This window comes from Cetorhinus maximus, chromosome 22 (assembly GCF_964194155.1).
Source record: "Cetorhinus maximus chromosome 22, sCetMax3.hap1.1, whole genome shotgun sequence".
Taxonomy (NCBI): Eukaryota; Metazoa; Chordata; class Chondrichthyes; order Lamniformes; family Cetorhinidae; genus Cetorhinus; species Cetorhinus maximus.
In genome coordinates this window covers 57,243,464-57,265,028 of record NC_135900.1, presented here as the reverse complement: position 1 = coordinate 57,265,028, position 21,565 = coordinate 57,243,464, and the positions used below count along the sequence as shown (strand labels likewise).

Here is a 21,565-nt window from a genome sequence, read left to right as displayed (position 1 = left end):
CGCAGAGAAGAAGTCGAGGTGTCAGAGAGAGCACACAAACCTCCAAACAACTAATCTACCCAACAGTTCAAGCATCACCTGCGCCATGTGTGGTCGAGTCTGAAGATCACACTTTGGACTTATTAACCATCTCAGAACCCATCGAGTGGAAGCGAGTCACCTCAATTCCCAAGGGACTACTTAAGAAGAAATAGTAGAAGTAGAGACAATAACGAATTGAAGCTGTCAAGGTTAGAGAATCTGATTTGTGTTGGTTACACCCAGTTGTGTGCTGTAATGAATTATATTAAGCAAGCCTGCAGTGGGGAGGGTAGCTTAAATTTATGGATACGATAAATGATTTTTTTTCCCCTAACACAGCATGTTGTGAAGGAACTAGGGATAATCGAATTTATTTGTTCATAGTGATCCTGATCCAGTATTGGACCTTCACGTGGGTGACAATGACCACCGTATTACCAAATTTGTAATGATGGTAGAGGGCTTGAGTCAAGGCAGCTGGACGGTTCTACCAAGTGGGAACATTACCAACACAGAAGAAAAGTGAAATATCTTTAAAAGGATCCTAATGCAAAAGGAAGCCTTGTATATTCTGAGAAACAGAAGAAGAGCATATGGTAAAACAAAGCCAAAGTAGTCAATAGTTTAATGTTTCCTTCCAGCAACTTTTTCATTACTAAAAGCTAGTTAATGGGTCGATAATTTTCTAAATTGAGGCCCCTTTTTAAATATGATCATCTAATTATGAAAGCAGGGTTCAGCTCTAAGACTTACCACAGCATTCAGCTCTGGTGGGAGGATTGTTTACAGATCTGCAAGCTTTGCTTGACTGACAGTTTTATGAGCTTGGAAAAATTTTATATTTCTTTGAAGTGGTTTTCCAATGTTTGTTTGTTTATTTAAACAAGATTGGGAGATGTTTTTCAATGGGAGTATGAATGCCTGTGTTTGATTGACAGTTTTAAAAGCTTTTAAGAGGGACAATTTTTTTTTAATGGGGATTTTAAAAGTGTGATTTTTAAAAACTTATTAACATTTCAAAGACTTGCCAGTGTTATTATATCGCTCATTGGTTCTGTACCTAGTAGATACTGGAAGAGTGCTTCAAAGGTTCAGACATTAAATCAATGGCAAAATCAAACCACAGGGTCCCACCATGTATTAATATCTGATTCTCCATGCTGTTGAATGCAGAATAAGACTTTATCCATAGGTAAAATGTTCTAATTCAACTGAAGTCTTACACAGTGCTGGTCAATTTAATGGACTTACCTTTTAAGGACAAAGCCCTATGATCAATCACTGCATTAATAACATATTTAACTTGTTCTAATTACGACAGCTCAAGTTGGCAAGAGCTTTTAAACTCGCCTGTCAAAAGCTTCCCAACTCCACTCTGCATGTTTCACAAACTGACTTTATTGGTGTGGTTCCCACTGCCTTCAGGAACTACCCGCCTCCACAATGATAAGGGGAAGTTGTATTTGAAGCAGGAATTTAAATAATGAACCCAATGTCATTTTAAGTGAGCTTCAGGTCATGACCTGCCATATTTCCAACCTGGAGAAAAAGACAGGTGGTGGGAATCACCTTCTAATTACAGAAATGAGGTCCTTCTTGCCTACTGCATGGTCCTCCTCCTGCCACAGGTTTGATCAGCATTAGGAGAGGAAAATTCAGCCCCATGAACCTGCATTAGAAGAATGCTACAAAATTAGCTTGGTTCAATATTTGCTAAGATTAATTTCATCGCTTCCTGCTTATATCTAACTATTCTGTTCTTGGTCATCATACACTACGTCCTTATATTTTGTGGTTATAGCAGTCTTTGAAAATACTTCCACAGTATGTCTAACATGTGCATAATACATGAGTGTGCACATACATGTATTTGTTTACCTTTATTTACCTGTATTACATTAATACACCATACAGTATTGCCTTCCATTGTGCAAATAATCACAATTGTGAAAGACGTGATTTTAATTGATCTCCACAAAGTTCTTTTATTTAATAAACTGATAAAATTTTATGGGTTTAGTTCAGCTTCATTTTTTAAAAATAAGATTTAGTGCAACATAATGAAGCCCATTTAATGATTCCATGTTCCTGGCAGGAAGCCTTGCCTGCTGGGAATGCATATCAGGAAATCACAGGTATGCTCCGTAAGGTTTTCCATCTATTAATTCATAATGGATGGGATTTAATGGGGAGCAGGCCTGCCATATCAGCAAAGCTTTTCAACAAAGATTGAATCATTGTAACTGATAGAAAATGTTGGCAGCGCTCTTTAAAAGATTGGATGCTTCTGCATGTGACGCATGATATTCACATATTTGGGACCTGAAGAAGTGCTGATTGATGAATGGGAATAAATCACTGATATTCAGTCCATCTGTGCAACATGCTAAACCTTCTACCAATCCAATGTGAATCAGCAGTGGTTCTAGCCCATCATTTTTTAGATTGTGTTATAATGACAAAGGTTGGGAATGTAATTAGATGTAATTATGAATTTACAAATGTGGACTTTCTCGGCACACTGGTACAATTCTCCCAAAGGTAATGCCAGATTAGCTGATTTTGCAGGCAGTACTGGCGCTTGGGTGCATCGTGGGGATGAGTGTCCAGAATGGTTGGTGTCATGGCGGTGAACGATTCAAGCACAAGTGATTTTTTTTCCCACAATATGTGGATCAGAGCTTTCATAAATGGATTGGAGACCAAAGAAGAGATATGGTGCACAGACAGGCCCTGTTGAAAGGTGTGGGACATCCAGCAGGCAATATAAGTACATATTTGGCATGAGTGTCTGCTCATGCATTGTTCCAAATAGACAGTGTGCATCTGAGGAGAAACAGATGCCAATGGGAATAAAAAGATTATGAGAGGTGATCAAAAGCAAGGTTTGTGAGATAATTCTGCAGAAAGCTTTTCAAGCAAGGGAGATAGTAGAAAGGTGGAAGGTTTGAGAAACAGGTATCAGGAAATCAGACTCAGACATCTAAAATCTCTACCGCCAATAGTGATGTGGCAAGAAATTACAAGGAGCGGAGTGGCATGGAGCAGAATGGCATAGCAGGGCATTGGAAACCAGACTATTATGGACAAATGGTAAGGGCTGGGACATAGGAGTGGAGGAGAATATATGGTTAGTTTCCAATGAATCCCTGAAGAGATTTGTAAGTGAGGCCAAAGATGTTTGAATTTAGTAGGTTGCTACTTGAGGAGATGATTATGTAAAACCCCCTACATCCAGTCTGAGATTCTGATTTTTTTTTTAAAGATTTAATACCTTCTGCATGAGTCATGGTGCATATACAGTCACAAAACACTAGCATTTTATATAACTGACAGAAGAATGACATATAAAATCATACAGAACTCACATTTTATATATTGTTGTACATCATTCACAAAAACTAAAAAGGTAAATATACAGATTAGATGCATTTAGATCATAAAAGTGCAACCAGCTGCAGAAGTCCCACAAGAAGGCAAGTCTGCTGTTGGGATCAGTTTTGGAAATCCAGGTAGTTGCTCTCTGTGGCTGTCTATCTTAAAGTGTGCGAACAGAGACCAAATCCCCAGTCCAAGTGTGCCAGTGGAAGTGACCATTGCCCCAAAGTAGGCACAGTGATCAGCACAAACACCTTTAGACAACACTGTGCACAAGGTCACTTGGCTGGTTGATTGTCAATTCGATAAGATTCAACTGCACATTTTGCCCTAATATGCTGCCAGGGAAACAGAAGGAATGACTGAAACCAAGGTGTTTAAATCAGTCGGAGCAGATTGTAAATGGACTCCTCGTTTGCCTTCACGCAGTGCAAGTAACATCTGTGTAGAAAATAAAGTGTGCCTACTCTACGCAAGATCTTGTTTTGCCCAGTCTTGAGGGATGTGATAACTAGTTAGAGCAACTGTGAAGGCAGTGCAGCAGTCATAGTGTCTCAGTGGGTGGCAATGGCAACAGTAATGACAGTAATGCTCACTGAAACACACAAAGCACATACAGTGTGCTTTTGCAGAAACAGCCTTGTTTTTGTAACAATGAGGTGGTGTGCTTTTACTGCCAGTGCGTTTAGAAATGGAAAGTAACACCTGAGGAGGTTTGGGGACTGTATGGGTTATCTTTTGTGTAGCCACATATCTCTAACCTTCATAGCCGCATCACCAGGTCTGTAGCTAAATCTGTTTTTTTTCCCCTAAACTTCTGATGATCATGAATCAAGGCTTTGAATTACTTAATGAAAACATCGGTAAGCATGATATAATCGGCATTGTGATAATGACAGAAAGCTGATCACGGTATGAATATGAGAAATGGCCTTATAAACGTAGTTAATATATCCAAGTTAGCCTTTTCATTGTGTCTTAATTCATTTACTGTTGCACTATCAGGATTATGCCAATTCGTATCATTTTTAATTTTCAAGACTTGAAAAATCCCAACCTAACCTTTTGTCAGTATCTGTCTATCCAGAATTCCACTAACTTTGGTGAAGAATTGCTCTCTGGTTTCGCTTCAAATAACCTAGCTCTAATTTTAAACCTTTTTTATTCCTTGTTCTAGATTCCCGCACCAGGGGAAATAGTTTCCCTAAATCTATCCTATCAAATTATTTTCATCAGTTTAAATACCTTGATTAGATCACCCCTCAACCTTCTCGACTCAAGGGAATACAAGACAATTTTATGCACATGTCCTCAAAATTTAAGCTGAGGTAACATGTGGTGAATCTATGCTGCATCCCTTTCATGACTAATAAATCTTTCTTGTGGCTTGACGGCCAAAACTGAATGCAGGAACATGGTTCCATTTGTAATCTGTTAAAATTAATATTCAGATGCAAAGAAAAAAAATCTTGTCCCTGATGATGAATTGTGGCAATTTTTAAATTCTTCAAACCCATTCTACAGAAGGAAATAAATTGACAGAAACAATAGACTGAGTGAGTGGATAAATAATATGGAGGGAAAAAATACATGTTCAGAGGGGGCAAAGAGACAAACTACCCATTTGCCAGGATCGAAAGGAGCATATTGAAATATCAAACAAGAGCACAGTAAACAATAGAAGTAAAACAAGTGAAAAGAGTCCTTTATGCTTCTTGCAGAGAGAAACAGCAAATGTGATTGTCACTAGCTCTCTGGGGCCACACACAGCTAAGGTGTAAAACATTCCACACACAGCATTGCAAAATGTGTAATCAGTCGGGCCGACTGATTAAAAATGCTGATGTTGTGATGTGTAAAGAGAAAAGAAAATAACCTGGAGCAAGTGAGATGAGACAAAAGCCTGGAAATTACTGTCAGTGATATAATTGCCCAAATGTTTAATATGCTTCTTTCAAATTCTTTGCTGTTTAATAAAGGCGCTAACCTGATTCAACCATCCACTAATGAAGTGGAGAGAGGAATTTGATTTGAGTACATTTTAAGCATTCATAGAATTACGTAGAATTTTCAGCATAGCAAGAGGTCATTATACCCAGCAAGTCTATGCTTGTGTTTATGCTCAGCACAACCCTCCCCACAGTCTGCTAATATCATCTCACCCTATCAACAAACCTTTCTGTACCTTTCTCCCTCATGTACCTAAAAAGCTCACCAGGTGGGAGCTGTGTGATCCCTGTTCTTAGTGCATGTGATTAATAAATTTATCATTGGGGAGACAACTGGGAAGCTATGAGACCTTTGAACACGCAATGATCTGTCCGTTGTCGTGCAGATTTTTAAAACATTGGCACGAAAGCAGGGCTGTGTGGGGTGTGGGTGGGAGTGCTCTACTGTAATAGAATAATCTATTGTGAAAATGTTTCTTTGTTTAAGTGGCACCCTTGCCCCTTGCTGAATGCTCATAAAATTGGATAGATATATGAGCTTGGCACCTTAAATCACAGGAAAGGTATAGACATCTGTTGGACTTATCTGAAAAGTGTTTTGGTTCTAATTCATGCCTGAGCAGCTTCTCTGATTTCCATTCCAAGTATAATTAAGCTGTTTTCCTTATATTTCTATACATTGAAATAATGCATTTGTATTTAAAAGGTCTATTCATAAATCTGCAGTGTAATTAATGTAGCTTGCTCTTCTTTCAAAGCTCAATTGTGCAATGGAAAATATCACAAACATTTGCAAGAATTCTTTGTTCCTCTGGTGGTCCGTTACATTGACCTGATGGAGTCAGCGATTGCTCAGTCTATTCATAAAAGCTTTGAACAAGAAACATGGCAACCTGTGAAGTAAGTGCCTCAAGATGCTTCCCTTCATAACAATTTCTTTTTTCCAGTGGAACCTGTTTGTTGACGCAGAGTTAGCTTTAACCGTGTAAGCGCTTGTACATGGTGTCAGCTAGAGGGTGGGTCTAAGCCAAATGTAGAATGGTGACTTGACACACTTGTTGCAGCTCACTGCCTATTGTGTTCCTGCAAGAACGACCTGTGAATTACATTAGAGAACTTGCAAGAGGGGCCTGAAGAGCTGTTCACATACTGGAAGAACACAAATCAAAATCACATAAGAAATAAGAACCATGGAGCCCCTCAAGCCTGCTTCACATTCAATTTGATTGTGGCTGATCTTTAACATCAACTCCACTTTCCTGCCCCCTCCTCATATCCCTTGATTCCCTTAGTCCAAAAACCTATTGTCTCAGCCTTGAATATATTCAATGACTGAGCAACCACAGCCCTCTGGGTTAGAGAATTCCAAAGATTCACAATGCTGAGTGTAGAAATTTCTCCTTGTGTCAGTCCTAAAAAGCGACCTCATTATCCTTAGACTATTCCTCCTAGGCCCAGAAAGGGAAATATCCTCTCAGCATTCACCTTGGCAAACCCTCTCAGAATCTCATATGTTTCAATTAAGTCACCTTTCACCTGCTAAAAGCAAAGATATAGGCCAAGTCTACTCAATCTCTCCGTATAGGACAAGCCTCTCATTCGAGAATTAGTCCAGTGAACCTTGTTGCACAATCTCTAAGGCAAGTATATCCTTCCTTTTGTTAGGAGACCAAAATTGTAAACAGTACTCTTGGTACGATCTCATCAAAGCCCTGTACAATTGTAGCAATTTTGTTTTGTATTCATTCATGGGATGTGGGCGTCGCTGGCTAGGCCAGCATTTATTGCACATCCCTAATTGCCCTTGAGAAGGTGGTGGTGAGCTGCTTTCTTGAACTGCCACAGTCCATGTGTTGTAGGAACACCCACTGTGCTGTTAGGAAGGGAGTTCCAGGATTTAGATCCAGTAACAGTGAAGGGACAGCAATATAGTTCCAAATCAGGATGGTGTGTGACTTGGAGGGGAACTTGCAGGTGATGCTATTCCCATGCATCTGCTGCCCTTGTCCTTCCAAGTGGTAGAGGTCGCGAGTTTGAAAGTGCTGTTGAAAGAGCCTTGGTGAGTTGCTACAGTGCATCTTGTAGATGGTACACATGGCTGCCAGCATGACTCTTTTACTGTTGCACGCCAACCCCCTACAATAAAGGTCAACATACATATTTGCCTTCCTAATTACCTGCGTGTTATCTTTCTGTGATTTCTGTGTAAGAATACCGAGTCTCTCTCCGTTTAAAAAAAAATCTGATTTTCTATTCTAACAAAAGTGAAAAGCTTTACGTTTCCCCACATTATACTCCATCTGCCACCTCCTTTCCTACTTACTTAACCTATCTCTAAACCTTTGCAGATTTCTTATGTCCTCCTCACAAATCACATTTCCACTTAGATTTGTAATGTCAGTAAACTTGGATGAATTACATTTGGAGCCATCATCAAATTAATTGATAAAGATTGTAAACTATTGAGGTGCAAGCACTGTTCCTTGAAGCACCTCCCTAGTCACAAACTGCCAATCTGAAAATGATCCTGACTCACTTTTTTCTATCCTTTAACCAATGCTCTATGCATGTGATTAAATTACCCCCACCCCTATGAGCCATTATCTTGTGCAACCACCTTTCATGTAACAACTTATTGGATGCCTTCTGAAAATTAAAATGTACTACATCCACTACTCATTGGAAAATATCTCCTTTGTTTGTTGCAGTACCTGATTTGCCTGTTCCTTCTCTTTAGTATGAAGAAAGAAAGATAGAAGTTTAAGATTACAAAGCCCGGATTGAGTGAATATTAATATTTTCTTGTACAATATTTGCTGATATCATTTTAATGAGTCTTTAGAGAAGTTTCTAACCAAAATTACTAACTTACATTTTTTGAAATGTGGTTTCATTTTGTATGAACAATAATGTGTAAATGGTCTATTCTAGTGATATTGCCAAGGTTGATATGTTTACACACTGCTCACATTACCTGTTAACCCATCTAATCAATTTGTGTAGCAATTCACATAATGAGACAAAGTATCCTGTTTTGTTGGGTTTAAGGTTCATTTTAAAGGAATAATTTCTCTGATACTGAATCATACCTTGCATCTATGAAAAGTGGACAGATTGGAACATTGGCCTAGGGTATTTTAGCTGGTGTTGTAGCTGATGGAACATATTATTCAACCTTGGCACCATGAATCAAAGACAGCATATTTTTCAATGCAGTATACCCTCAGTGGGCCACTGAAATGTCATCCTAGATTGGGCAAAATTGATAGCTGCACCAAATAACCATTATGTTTTTCCCATTTAGTTCTTCAATCATTGTTGCCTTGAAATTAGGACCTGGGCTATCACAGTGATGTTACAGTGGAGACACTTAACATTTTTGTTTTTAATGATTAAAATATTTGTGACATAAGAACATAAGAAATAGGAGCAGGAGTAGACTGTTCTGCCCCTCCAGCCTGCTCCGCCATTCAATAAGATCATGGCTGATCTTCTTGTGTTCCGATTTCTACATTCCCATGTAACCCCGATAACCTTAGATTCTTATTAGGCAAGGGAATCAATCTACCTCTACCTTAAAAATATGCAATGGCCCCGCCTCCACCACCTTCTGCGGCAGAGAGTTCCAAAGTCTCAAAACCCTCAAAGAAAAAAATTCTCCTCATCTCTGTCCTAAAAGAGCGACCCCTAACTTTAAAACTGTGCCCCACTAGTTCTGGACTCACCCACAAGAGGAAACATCCTTTCGACGTCTATCTTGTCAAGTCCGTTCAGGATCATGTATACTTCAATCAAATCACCCTTCACTCTTCTAAACTCCAATGGAAACAAGCCCAGCCTGTCCAACCTTTTCTCATAGGACAACCCACTCATTCCAGGTATCAATCCAGTAAATCTCCTTTGAACTGCCTCCATTGCATTTACATCCTTCCTTAAATAACGAGACCAAAACTGCACACAGTATTCGATGTGCGACCTCACCAATGCCCTGTATAACTGAAGCATAACATCCTTACTTTTATGTTCAATCCCTCTCATAATAAAGGGTAGCATTCCATTAGCCTTCTTAATTACTTGCGGTACCTGCATACTAACTTTTTGTGACTCATGTACTAGAACACCTAGATCCCTCTGTACCTCGGAATTATGCAGCTGTCGTCCATTTAAGTAATACTCTGCCTTTTTGTTCTTCCTGCCAAAGTGAACAACTTCACATTTTCCCACATTATACTTTATTTGCCAGATCTTTTCCCACTCACTCAACCTATCTATATCCAACCTCCTCATGTCCTCTTCACAACATACTTTTCTACCTATCTCGGTGTCATCTGCAAATTTAGCTACCATGCCTCCACTCCCCTTATCTAAGTCATTGATGTAAATAGTAAAAGTTGAGGCTTCAGTACAGACCCCTCTGGGACTCCACTTGTCACATCCTGCCAATCAGAAAAAGACCCATTTTTGCATACTCTCTGCTTTCTGGCAGCCAGCCAATCTTCTACCCATGCTAACATGTTACCCCCTACGCCATGCACTTTTATTTTCCATAATAACCTTTGATGTGGCACCTTATCAAATGCCTTCTGGAAATCCAAGTACAGTACGTCTACAGGCTCCCCTTTATCCACTGCGCATGTTACTCCTTCAAAAAACTCCAATAAATTGGCTAACCATGATTTTCCTTTCACAAAACCATGCTGACTCTTCCCGATTACCTTGAGCTCTTCTAGGTGCCCAGCTATCACCTCCTTAATGATCGACTCTAATAACTTCCCCATGATAGACGTCGAGCTAACTGGCCTATAGTTTTCTTTTTTCTACTTCCCTCCCTTCTTGAATAGAAAGGTTATATTTGCTACTTTCCAGTCTGATGGAACCTTTCCAGAATCTAGCGAATTTTGGAAAATTAACACAGCGCATCGACTACCTCATTAGCCACCTCTTTTAAGACCCTAGGATGTAGTCCATCAGTACCCGGAGACTTGCCAGTCTGCAGCTCCATCAATTTGCTTAGTACAATTTCCCTAGTGATTTCAGTTTCACCAAGTTCCTCTCTCCCGTTCATCTCCTGATTTGCAGCTATTATTGGAATATTTTTTGTATCCTCTATAGTGAACACAGGAGCAAAATCTTTGTTCATTTCTTCCGCCATTTCCTTAATATTTACTATTAACTCCCCACTGTCACTCTCTAGAGGACCAACACTCACTTTACTTATTCTTTTCCTTTTTAAGTACCTGTAGAAACTTTAGCTATCTGCTTTTACATTTCTAGCTAGCTTCCTCTCATACTCTGATTTCTTTCTCCTCATTAACCTTTTAGCCATTTCTGCCGTTCTTTATATTCTGCCCAATAATCTGTCCTGTTACTCATCTTTGCAGAGTTTTATGCTTTCCTTAACTTCTTTAGTTAATCACGGATGATGCCCCTTAGAATTTTTCTTTATAATAAGAATGTACTTATTCTGAATACTCTGAAATATCCCCTTAAATGTCTGCCACTGCTTCTCTATTGACCTATCCTCTAGCCTAGTTTCCCAGCTCACTTCAGCTAGCTCAACTTTCATCCCCACATAGTTGCCCTTATTTAAGTTTAAGATACTAGTCTTAGAACCACTCTTCTCCCTTTCAAACTGGATGTAAAGTTCAATCATATTGTGGTCGCTACCTAGGGATGCCTTTAATCTGAGGTCATTAATTAATCCTGTCATATTACGCAATACCAAGTCTAATATAACCTGCTCTCTGGTTGATTCCAGAACATTCTGCTCTAAGGAACTATCTTGAAAGCATTCTAAGAACTCCTCATCCAGGCTACTGCTGTCAATCTGATTTTTCCAGTTTATGTGTAAATTAAAATCACCCATGAAAATTGCCGTCCCTTTATCACAAGCACACAATATTTTCTCTTGAATATTTTGTCCTACACTGTGGCTACTGTTAGGGGGCCTGTAGACCGCACCCATTAATGACTTTTTTCCCCTACTATTCCTCACCTCCACCCAAACCAATTCTACATCCTGATCTCCTGAACCAAGGTCATCTCTAACTATTGCACCAATGCCCTCTTTGATTAACAGTGCTACTCCTCTGCCTTTACCTAGCTTCCTTTTCTTCTTGAATGTCATGTACCCCTCAATATTAAGGACCCAATCTTTGTCATCCTGCAGCCAAGTCTCTGTAATTGCTATCAGATCAATGGCAGACAAAATTTCATATGAACCTTGTAGTAAACAGTGCAATTTCAAAACCTAGAAGAAATTTAGTGAGCTCTATTGCCCAATTATATTTTTCACAACCAATTGCCTCATTAAGTCTGTCTAAAGGTTTAAATGTAAACATTTTGGCTCAGTTGGGAACATTTTTACATCCAAATCAAAGATCCGTAGGTTCTAGGCAGCTCTTGAACTTGAGCTCCTAATCTAAGCTGGTTTCCAGTTTGCTGTATTGATGAATATGCTGCATTCTGGGTGACATTAAAGCAATGTCTGCGACTTCCTGTTCAGGTAGATGTCAAAGATTCCATGGCAAGGAGAACAAGAACTCCCCCTAGGCAGAATTTTCCTGATATTTAGTTGCGCAGGCACGCGATGCTTTCTGATGTGAGCCCGCCATTAATTAACGGGCCACTTAAGGCCCTTGACGCTCCAATCAACTGTGATTTTTCGGCACCCGTGCAATCTTCGGGTCGGTGCATGGGCGCAATGGACAGGTGGTAGGACACATTTGTATAAACCTCACCTACGAGCGGAATAAGCGGGCTCAGTGGGGTCGCGAGTGTGCTCAGTTAAATATTGATGTTTCAAAGTTTCTGATACTTGCCTGTGTGATCTGCAATACTTCAAAATGCAAACCAGCTGCATGATCTGAACACACAATCTTCAGGTCAGCGCTCTGCAGTGAGGAATCTTTTTTGGGCCTGCAGGTTTCAGGAAGCTTTCCCTTAGCCTGGGAATGGGAGCTGAACTCTCCACTGGAGGCACCTCCTCTGAGGAGAAAGGAAGGGCTAGAAGGGGGAGGAGGTCAGGAGTGCACATTCAGCCTCCAGGGGAGCCACCTTCGGGAAGTCAGGCGCAGGCACAAGGGGTGCAGGGCCAAGAGGTAGTCCAAGGCGGAAGGGACCGTAGAAGACGCCACTATCCTACTGCCAGGGTATACAGGCAGCGAAGCAGCTATCTCAATATGACTGAGCTGCAGTGCCGAAGGAGGCTCCGTCTCACAAAGGAGACAGTCAACTATATCTGTCAGATGATTGGGCCTGAGATCTCCGCTAACTGTGTGGGTGGATACCCCATGCCAGTGGCTCTGAAGGTCACAGCTGCCCTCAAATTCTATGCATCTGGCTCCTTCCAGGGGTCAGTGGGTGATCTTTGCGGTGTCTCCCAATCAGCTGTCCACACTTGTGTCAAGCAGGTTACAGACGCTCTGTTCAGACGTGCATTGACCTTCATCCACTACCGCTGGGACCAGGCAAGCCAGACATAGTGAGCCAGAGGCTTCGCAGCCATTGCTGGCTTCCCCCATGTCCAGGGTGCAATAGACTGTACACATGTGGCCATCAAGGCGCCAGCAGGTGAGCCCGGTGCCTTCATCAACAGGAAGGGCTTCCACTCCATGAACGTGCAGATAGTGTGTGACCACAGGATGCAGATTCTGCAAGTCTGTGCAAGGTACCCAGGCAGCTCCCACAACACCTACATCCTCATCCCAGGTTCCGGGGTTCTTCAGTGCTCCAGCCCGGCTTGATGGTTGGCTGCTGGGTGGCAAGGGCTATCCCCTCAGAAGGTGGCTCATGACGTCTCTCCACCGTCCAAGAACAGAAGCTGAGCAGCGGTACAATAGGAGCCACAGCACCACAAGGGCTGTGATGGAGAGAGCCATTGGTCTTCTCAAGATGCGCTTCCAATGCCTGGACCGTTCGGGGGTATGCACTCCAATACTCCCCAGATTGTGTCTCTGTGCTAGTGGTTACATGTTGCGCTCTCCACAATCTTGTGCTGGAAAGGGGGGACGCAGTGGACGATGAAGAGATTGACGCATTGGCTGTGGCTGCACACGATGAGTCCAGCAGTGAGTCCGAGGATGAGCACGCACAGGGAAATGCTGAGGGGGTAGATGCTGACCCGGGCATACTCCAAGGAGGCAGAGACACCTGGGGCTTTAATCCAACGAACCTTCAGCTAGCACATCACATATGGATCTCCAGGACAAGCCTGGGCTGTATGCTTCATATTTGAGACCTAAGTGCAAAATCTGCCTGGTTAGGAACATTAACTAAGGGCCTTGTTAATAAAGCTGAATCTCTCACAAAGCACACATTGCATTATTGGAAACCATCCACCTGCAGAACAAAAGAGGCACCCTCATCCATGGTGACATGTCTGAATTTATTTTTGCAAATAAAGAAACTTAATGAAACAAAATAAAAAATATGTTAAAAATCAGACCAACTCATAAAGACCTCATTGCGGGCCAACACAAAAGCACCAGTGATGAACCCGTGGTGTGTATAAGGCGCCTTATGTTTATGTTTTCGGATGCTACGTCTTGGTGCTGCCCCATCGCTTGGAGTGGCATCTGAGACAGCCTGCTGACTCTGCTGTCCTGTTGGCCTCGATGACCTTGGCGGACGTCCTCTGGTCCGTGGAGCCTGTGCTGGCCCTGCCTGGGAGGGAGCTGCCAGTTCCACAGCTGGCATCTCCCCAGTCGCCGCAGCCTCACCAGATACAACAGCCACTGGCAGAGTGACGGAGGAGCTGCTGCCCTCATCCAGAGCGCCCTGAGAGGAGCTCACAGAGATGACAGGCAGCTGCTGCGCTGACGTGAGGTTGCTTCGGACCTCCCTGCTCACCATGGATGGATAGGCTCCAAGCTGGGAAACTTGGTGCCCAGACCATCCCCCGCACTGGCACTGACCAGCTGAGGTCAATGCCGATGTGAGGGCTTGCTGGTCCAAGCGCAGGAAGCCCTGATGGGTCTCCTGGAGGAGCCTCTCCACAAGAGTCGCCACTCTCTCCATGGAGAACGCATGGCACTCGGACATGTGGTTCATTGCTTCAGCAATAGTCCGGGTAGAATCCTCCGTCACGGACACCAAGCCAAGCATAGCTTCATGTATCTCCACCAGATGCTCCCACACACCCTGCATTTCCTGTGCTTGCTGCGTCGCGGATGACTCCAGAGACACATCATCAGGCACCGACTGAGCATGTGCCTGGTCCCCTGCAGTCCTCCGGCTGCTGTTGCCCTGGGCACTCTCTGTCTCCGCCAGCTCCTCCAGCAACTGTGAAGTGCCCTCACCGCTGTGCCCCGGGACACTAGCCAATGGTCTAATTCCCATCGAGGTGCTAGTATCTGCGCTGGTGCCTGCCTGGCAGAGATGGTGTGACGCTGGTGAGACTTCAGGCCCCTCAGGTGTGAGAGGAGGCCTCGGCTGCTCCTCATCCCGGCCCTGCTCCACTAATGCTGAAAGGAAGAACAAGGACATTGGATCAGTTAACGTGAAGACAATGTCAGTGTGTATTCCTGTCCCTGGATCATAATGCGCTCATCCTTCCATAAGCAATGGTCAAGCCATGTTGCAAACTTCAATCACTGAACATTCAGCAGTGCCATGGTTGCTGGGAGAACAATGGTGACCTCACTGCTGGGCAAACATACTTGCCTGTGGCACCCCAGCCTCACCGACACCGGTGGACCTTGGCACATGGCGCCTCTCCAAATCTAGGGCCTCCTGCTCGAAATGGCTGAGAATCGCTAACTGTGCTGGCCCTCCGCCAGTCCTCACCCCGCTCAGTGGCATTATGTGCATTCTTCTCCTGAAAAGGAGAGAGCAGCATTGATTAGTGTTACTTGTACCTGGAATCTCTTCGCGGACGGCCCACACCAACCAGAGTGGGACATTGCAGGGCTCCAGTGCTTCCTCACCCCGCTGCTGCCGAACAATCACACAAAGATGCTAGGCCTGTCCTACCCCCTTGGCCAAATGCCGCCTCCATCACATCAGGCACCACACGGTCTACCCTTCCATAGCAAGGAGGCACAAGCACGTGGAGCGCAGAGGGCAGCTGATCGATCGGTGCCAACGCCACCTTGAATCCCCCCTCCCAGCATGTCATCACCCTGACTTTGACATGTCCTGGAGCCAGCTCTCGCCTACATGCAGCTCCTCCAGGTTGCCCCCAGAGTAGTAATGTGGGTCACAGTGTACCACTTGCTGCAGGGGCAGAACCCATCTCTTCACCACCCTCTCAGGGTGACCTCAGCATGGGCAATATCTGCTGGCCCACCCAGCGAAGGACACATGTTGTCAATGATTCAATGCAATCACTACACTCAGACTTGATGTGGGGTTGTGGGGGGGGGGGGTGTTGCCGGGGGGAAAGCTGGGTTAAGTGACCAATGCCAGCATGGTACTCACCCTTCCTGTGCGCAACAAATCATTGAAGTGCTTGTGACACTGGGGAGCTCGCCACCTCCTCACAGTCACATTTGGCCTCCTCCTCCTGTCCTGGGGTACCTGGACATCCCGCCGTGCTGCCACCTCCTTGAGGAGGGCAGCAAGGCAATCATCAGAAAAACGAGGGACACAGTGCCCCCGTGCCCTACCCGCCTGCCTGGCCTGCTCACCAGCAGCGCCCTGGGAAGCCCTTCCACTAGCCATGATCCACAGCCTTGGAAAGGCTACAGCAGCTTTTTAAAACAGGCCACCGGGTCGCCAGCAGTTATTGCAGTCCCGTTGCCGCCCGCCCACTTCCGCGGGCCCCAGGGGCCGCGATTCACCCTGGGTGGGCCTTAATCAGCTCGCCCACGTAAAATGGCAGCAAGGACCCGATCGCAGGTTTGTGCCCACCCGCGCTCCCGCTCCACACCCCCCTCAGCGAGCCAGAAAATTCAGCCCCCGGTGTTCTGGCCAATATCTGTCCTTTATCCAACACTACCAGAACAGATTAACTCATCATCCATTTTCTGCCTGTGGGATCTTTTGGGCAAATGAGTTGCCATGTTTACCAGCATCACAACAGTAACTGAGCTTCAAAAATAATTTATTGAAAGTGAAGTACTTTGGTGTGCTTTGAGTTCTTTGTCAACAAGTACCAAGCAGCTGCTAGGCATGTGTGTTCATTGTTTTATATAGTGTGGCTGGTGGCCATGAAACAATGGCACTTTGGATCTAACTGACAAACGGGTGCTCTACTTACATCTGTCAAACTGCATCCCCAGGAAGAGGCCAGGACAGCTGAAGAGTTACAGTTCAGCAGTGTGTATGTGAAACTCTAACTTGTACGAATGCACAGCTTGAAATTGGAAGGTGTTTTCGTACATTATTTGTTCAATCCATAGAATCACTCAGTGGATCAGCTCCCATGAAGAATAACATGATTTTGCTGACAGAACCTGAAAATTCAACAGCCTCATTCTTCAGGAGTATTAATAATTTGAATGTCGTCACCATACTTTGCTGTATGGAATTCAATCTTAGAAAAGCTGGGAAGATTGAAAGTGAATTTTGGAGGAATCTATTACCATAAACTAGGACTTTGCAGATTTCCTAGTTGAACAGGTCTGTAGGGAGACAAGTCGTTGGGACAAAACTGAGAAAATGGAGGGGGGAGAGAAAACATGAACTAAAATATCCAATAATGCCTTTTGTAATTCTAAATGGGGATGTATCAGATAAGGTCTGCTATACTTATATCTCAGAATAATTCTAAGCAATAGCTGATTGAGGGACTGATGTGAAAATTTGTGAATGATATATTCTTGGACATACAACAATCTGTGTGATCATATGGATCATCAGCAACTTCACTGAATTACCTTCATACTGTGCACCATTTATCATTTCAAATCAGTCTTAAATGTTATCACCTCTAATGTTGGTTTCATAAAGTGGTGACTTTTGCTAATCTTTGTATCTTCTTCTAAAAGGTTATTCTGTAATCTAGTTGCTTAGCAAATCCAGCTGATCTTTGTGAGTCAATTTATTATGAACTGAAAGTCAACCTGTTTGCTTGAGTTGGAACACACTCCCTCCCCTTTGCATTGAATGAACTGCTTTTTTTTTCACTTAACTCTGGCAGTTTGATTCCACTGATGTTCTCATGATTATTTATTCCACAGGAACCTCACCAATAATCTCGCTAATGTGAGCCTACCAAAAGTCCCAAGTCTGCCTCTTAATCTTCCACCAATGCCTAGCTTTTCTCCACCATCTTGGATGGCCTCTTTATATGATTCCACGTGTGTATACTGCAGAATTGTGTAGCCGCTTGCTTGTGAAGTCTGCATGCAATGTGCACTTGCGCTTGTGCTTAATGTGTGTGTTTGGTTGCAGGCATGATACAAGTTTATAACCTGTCTTTGCTGTCTGAGCATCTTAGTTCATCAGCATTCAGATGTCTACAGGGGATTGTTGGTTGCTTATAGAGGAGCCAGTGCATGCAAAAACTGCTGCAAATAGAAACAAATATTTGAAACATAATGGTCTAAACATTCCCATTTCATACTGAATCTAAATCACTCATCATTATGTTATTAAAGTCTTTGTACAGAGGAACATTGAAAGTCAAGACTCACTTTCAGTTTAAGGATGATTTCTTGACATATCTATCCTGTATATCGTAAGAAAATGGGTATCAACAGAGGGGACAGAGGCTATGATTTTGTGTTGCAATTAGTACTTTGTCCTGTAAAAAGTAAAGCAGTAATTAAAATGTTCCATTCTACCCTCAGACTTATGTCACTGAAATGAGGTTACTCTACTTTTATAAGTAATGGGAGGTTTTTGGCCTGGGTGGCGAACAGGCACAATAAGAAAGGTGCGCCTGAGATGCCTCCACTTGGGAGGATGAACCACTCTCGTGTTTTGGCCTCATTAGCATTTTGTCAGTGAGCTGTGGGGGGCAAACATGTACCCAGACGCAGCTCATTGGCTTCTGGAGGTGGAGAATTGGCCAAAAGAGAAGGCCTGTTGTGGGGAATGGATGCCAGGGCAGGAAATGGCGATGCGCCAATTTTGTGGGCCCAGAGGAGAAACTCCTGCTCTTTCTAATCCAAAAGAACAAAATGTTTAGCCTCTAGTAGTCCCTTGAAAGCTAGGTCTTTCAATGCCTTGAGCAATGGGACTGGCATGCATGTACATGGCTTCATCGGCATCGCTATGGCAATTATAATAAGTATCCTACAACAGATTTAGAAACCAATTTTTAAATCTAATCAGCCTCCCTTCTGAGCTGATTTAGGCAGTAAATGGTTGCACAATACCAGAAACGGGTGGTATGAAGAAAGGCTGGGCAGGTTAGGCTTTTATCCATTGGAATTTAGAAGAGTAAGAGGTGACTTAATTGAAACCTTTAAGATCCTGAGCGGTCTTGACAGGGTGGATGCGGAGAGGATGTTTCATCTTGTGGGAAAATCTAGAACTAGAGGTCACTGTTTAAAAATAAGGGGTCGCTCGTTTAAGACAGAGAGGAGGAGAATTTTTTCTCTGAGGGTTGACAGTCTTTGGAACTCTCTTCCTCAAAAAGCGGTGGAAGCAGAGTCTTTGAATATTTTTAAGGCAGAGCTAACAAAGGGGTGAAAGGTTAACGGGCGTAGGCAGGAATGTGGGATTGAGGTTACATTCAGATCAGCCTTATTCATTCTTATTGAATGGTGGAGCAGGCTTGAGGGGCCGAATGGCCTACTCCTGCTCCTAATTTGTAAGTTTGTATGTTTGTATGTCAGTGTCCCTCCCAGAATTTCATAGGGAGAGAGAAATCACCTACACACATGGGCTGAGAAAATGGAGTTGAGAAAAATATCTAGAGTAAAAAAAAATGTGATAACAATAAGAATGTTAAACACTGAGAGATAAGAAATGTGAATCAAGTAAATGGAAAGAAAAGAAAGGAAAAAAGTGAAATCAAATGTTAAAATCAATGGAAAGAAAGATAACAATGATGAAAAGATTACTATATAGATAAACTACACAGGTAAACTAAATAGTATTACTATTTTGTACACTGCAAATGTCATCCAAAGAAACATGTTATTTTTAATAATTGCTAACTAAACAGTGCCTACCACATCAGCATGTACTGTGCTTATTTGTATCTGTAAGCGGAATCTTGTGGATGTGACAGGAGCCTCATCTGCCAGCTGAAGAGCCAGCAAGACTCCTTTGTTTCGAGAAGGCCTTCCCCATCTTGTGCCACTCAAGCACATGACAGGCCAGTGCCGGGAATCCCTGGGATCAAGGACCCCAGGAGTGAAAGTTGCGCCCTGCGGAGCTGCTAGCCTATCAGAGGTGGGCAGCTCTTCTCTACTCAACAGTTCCACCAGGGAGGTGGTGGCTGCTGCCAGTTTTACACTAAGTCCCCAGATAGAGGGGAGACCCAGGCACAGGAGAACGTTGGCAAAGTGGGGGTCCCAGTGGTAGGGGAGTCTGCAGCAAGGGTAGGAAGTGGCTTTCCACGGTTCTCCCCATCCTGCTGCCGGGTCCTTTGATCAAGCACTGAGTGCCTTTGAATGATGGAACCTCCATTCTCCCCCGCCCCCCCCCCACTTTATTACAAAAATTTTTACAAGAAATGGCCCACTCAAAAATGTCATATCAAATTATAGAAAGACATGTATGAAAAGAATCTAAGTGACATGGCTATCCTCTTTAACCTAATTTAAATAGGCAATCTTGACAATTTTGGTGTTTTATTCTGACTTTTAGTGTTGCTTCTTGTGCAGGTTCAAGCCCCAACCAACAAATGAACCTCTGCTACCCATTTCTCCCCAACAGTTTTGGAAATAATTTTGTGGGTTTTTTTGTCATATTTAAGCTTTTGGTTCAATGAAATTGAAGCAAAGGCTTTCAAATCAATTGGCAGGTGGTCAACATTAACTTTTGAAATATTGTGCCAATATGGTGCAAATATTTATGCCACAGTCAAGAGAGCAATGTGGAATTAAACAATCAATGACTTGTTGGTATTTGTAAAGAGGAATATGATCTGTGAGTTGAAAGCATGTAATCCTGTTGGCTTGATGCCCTTCTGTACAGATGTTTGATATAATTGCGAGGGGGAATTTAGTTGTTGCAAACACTTCCTGTACAGTTGATAACTCATCAAAACTGTGGATTGCTTGCAATTAGAAGTTGCCATCACTCACAGCCAGTAACATGCATAATGCAGTAGTTTCAAATAAATTGACGGCCGGCTCACTGATTTATTGGCGTGATTCCTGTAGACCAGACTTCAAAACCTAGCAACATTAAAGGGGCGATTCTTAATTAGTCCACAAATTAAGTTATCTTAAAACAACCCAGATCCAAATGTTTTAATGTTAGTTACAGTATAAATTAAAGAAGTTCATATATCTATGTCATACGGCCTGCCAATCACCTGCTGCCACACGATATCTGTACTGTCTGCCAGGTAGAAGTATCAGGTATCCGTCTTTCACTGTGAAGAACAACATGACTCTGAATGTGTGTGCATATGTCTGGTATGTGTCTTTTGTCCTCTTTGCACGCCGTCTTTGCTCGGAAATTGATTGCTCCATATTTCATTACACAAATCTGGATCTGTGTAGCTAGCACTTGTATTTAGCTGATCCCTTTCTGAATGGGTTTCAGTTCAGTTTAGGAGATTTAGTTTTCCATTGTTTTCACAATGAGCATTGGTTTATAAGCCTACTAAAGTTGGGCAAACTCTTAATATGTTTGTCAACACAAAGGTTGCATGCTGACATAGAGGACAAAGAGCTAATTAAAGTATGAGGTTAAAAACTCAATGCGCTAATTAGTTCACAGTCCCCGGTTACAGAATAGAACCCATGTGTGTTCCTCTCCTTTTGCCATTTCCCATGTGTATGCAGTTTGGCGCAGGTCCCTTTAAGATGATATGGAGAGCTGCTTTTAAAATTTGAAGTTTTTAGAATAACGGATTGTTATCTGCACTTAATCTTAGTTTTCCAGACAGTTTTATTGTGTTATTTACTAAAAATATTGGACATGATGAAAACATGTTTATTCATAACCAAAAGCTGTTAAAAGGGAAAAATTCGGAACATGAGATAATAGACTTCCAGAAAACATTAGGAGCAAGGTTTATGATAACAGTGGCAACATAGCTTGCAGGTCTGTTTATATATGTGGACCTCTGTTAATTTTCAAGAGAAATAGACATTAAATTAGGCTACATTTATAAAGAAAAATGAGTGATTGTAACTCTCAATGTG

At 42.7% G+C, this 21,565-nt stretch overlaps 1 protein-coding gene across 3 annotated transcripts in view; it reads left to right on the top strand.

Moving 5' to 3' along the window:
• cadps2 (Ca++-dependent secretion activator 2) overlaps positions 1-21,565 on the top strand; it is a 782,646-nt gene that overhangs the window by 646,079 nt on the left and 115,002 nt on the right. For 2 of the 3 annotated variants that reach the window (XM_078568371.1, XM_078568373.1), the window contains 2 exons: positions 6,107-6,248; positions 17,471-17,590. In XM_078568371.1, coding sequence (XP_078424497.1) covers positions 6,107-6,248; positions 17,471-17,590 — 262 coding nt within the window. The remainder of the gene's footprint in view (positions 1-6,106; positions 6,249-17,470; positions 17,591-21,565) is intronic. The other variant, XM_078568372.1, reaches the window with a different exon arrangement.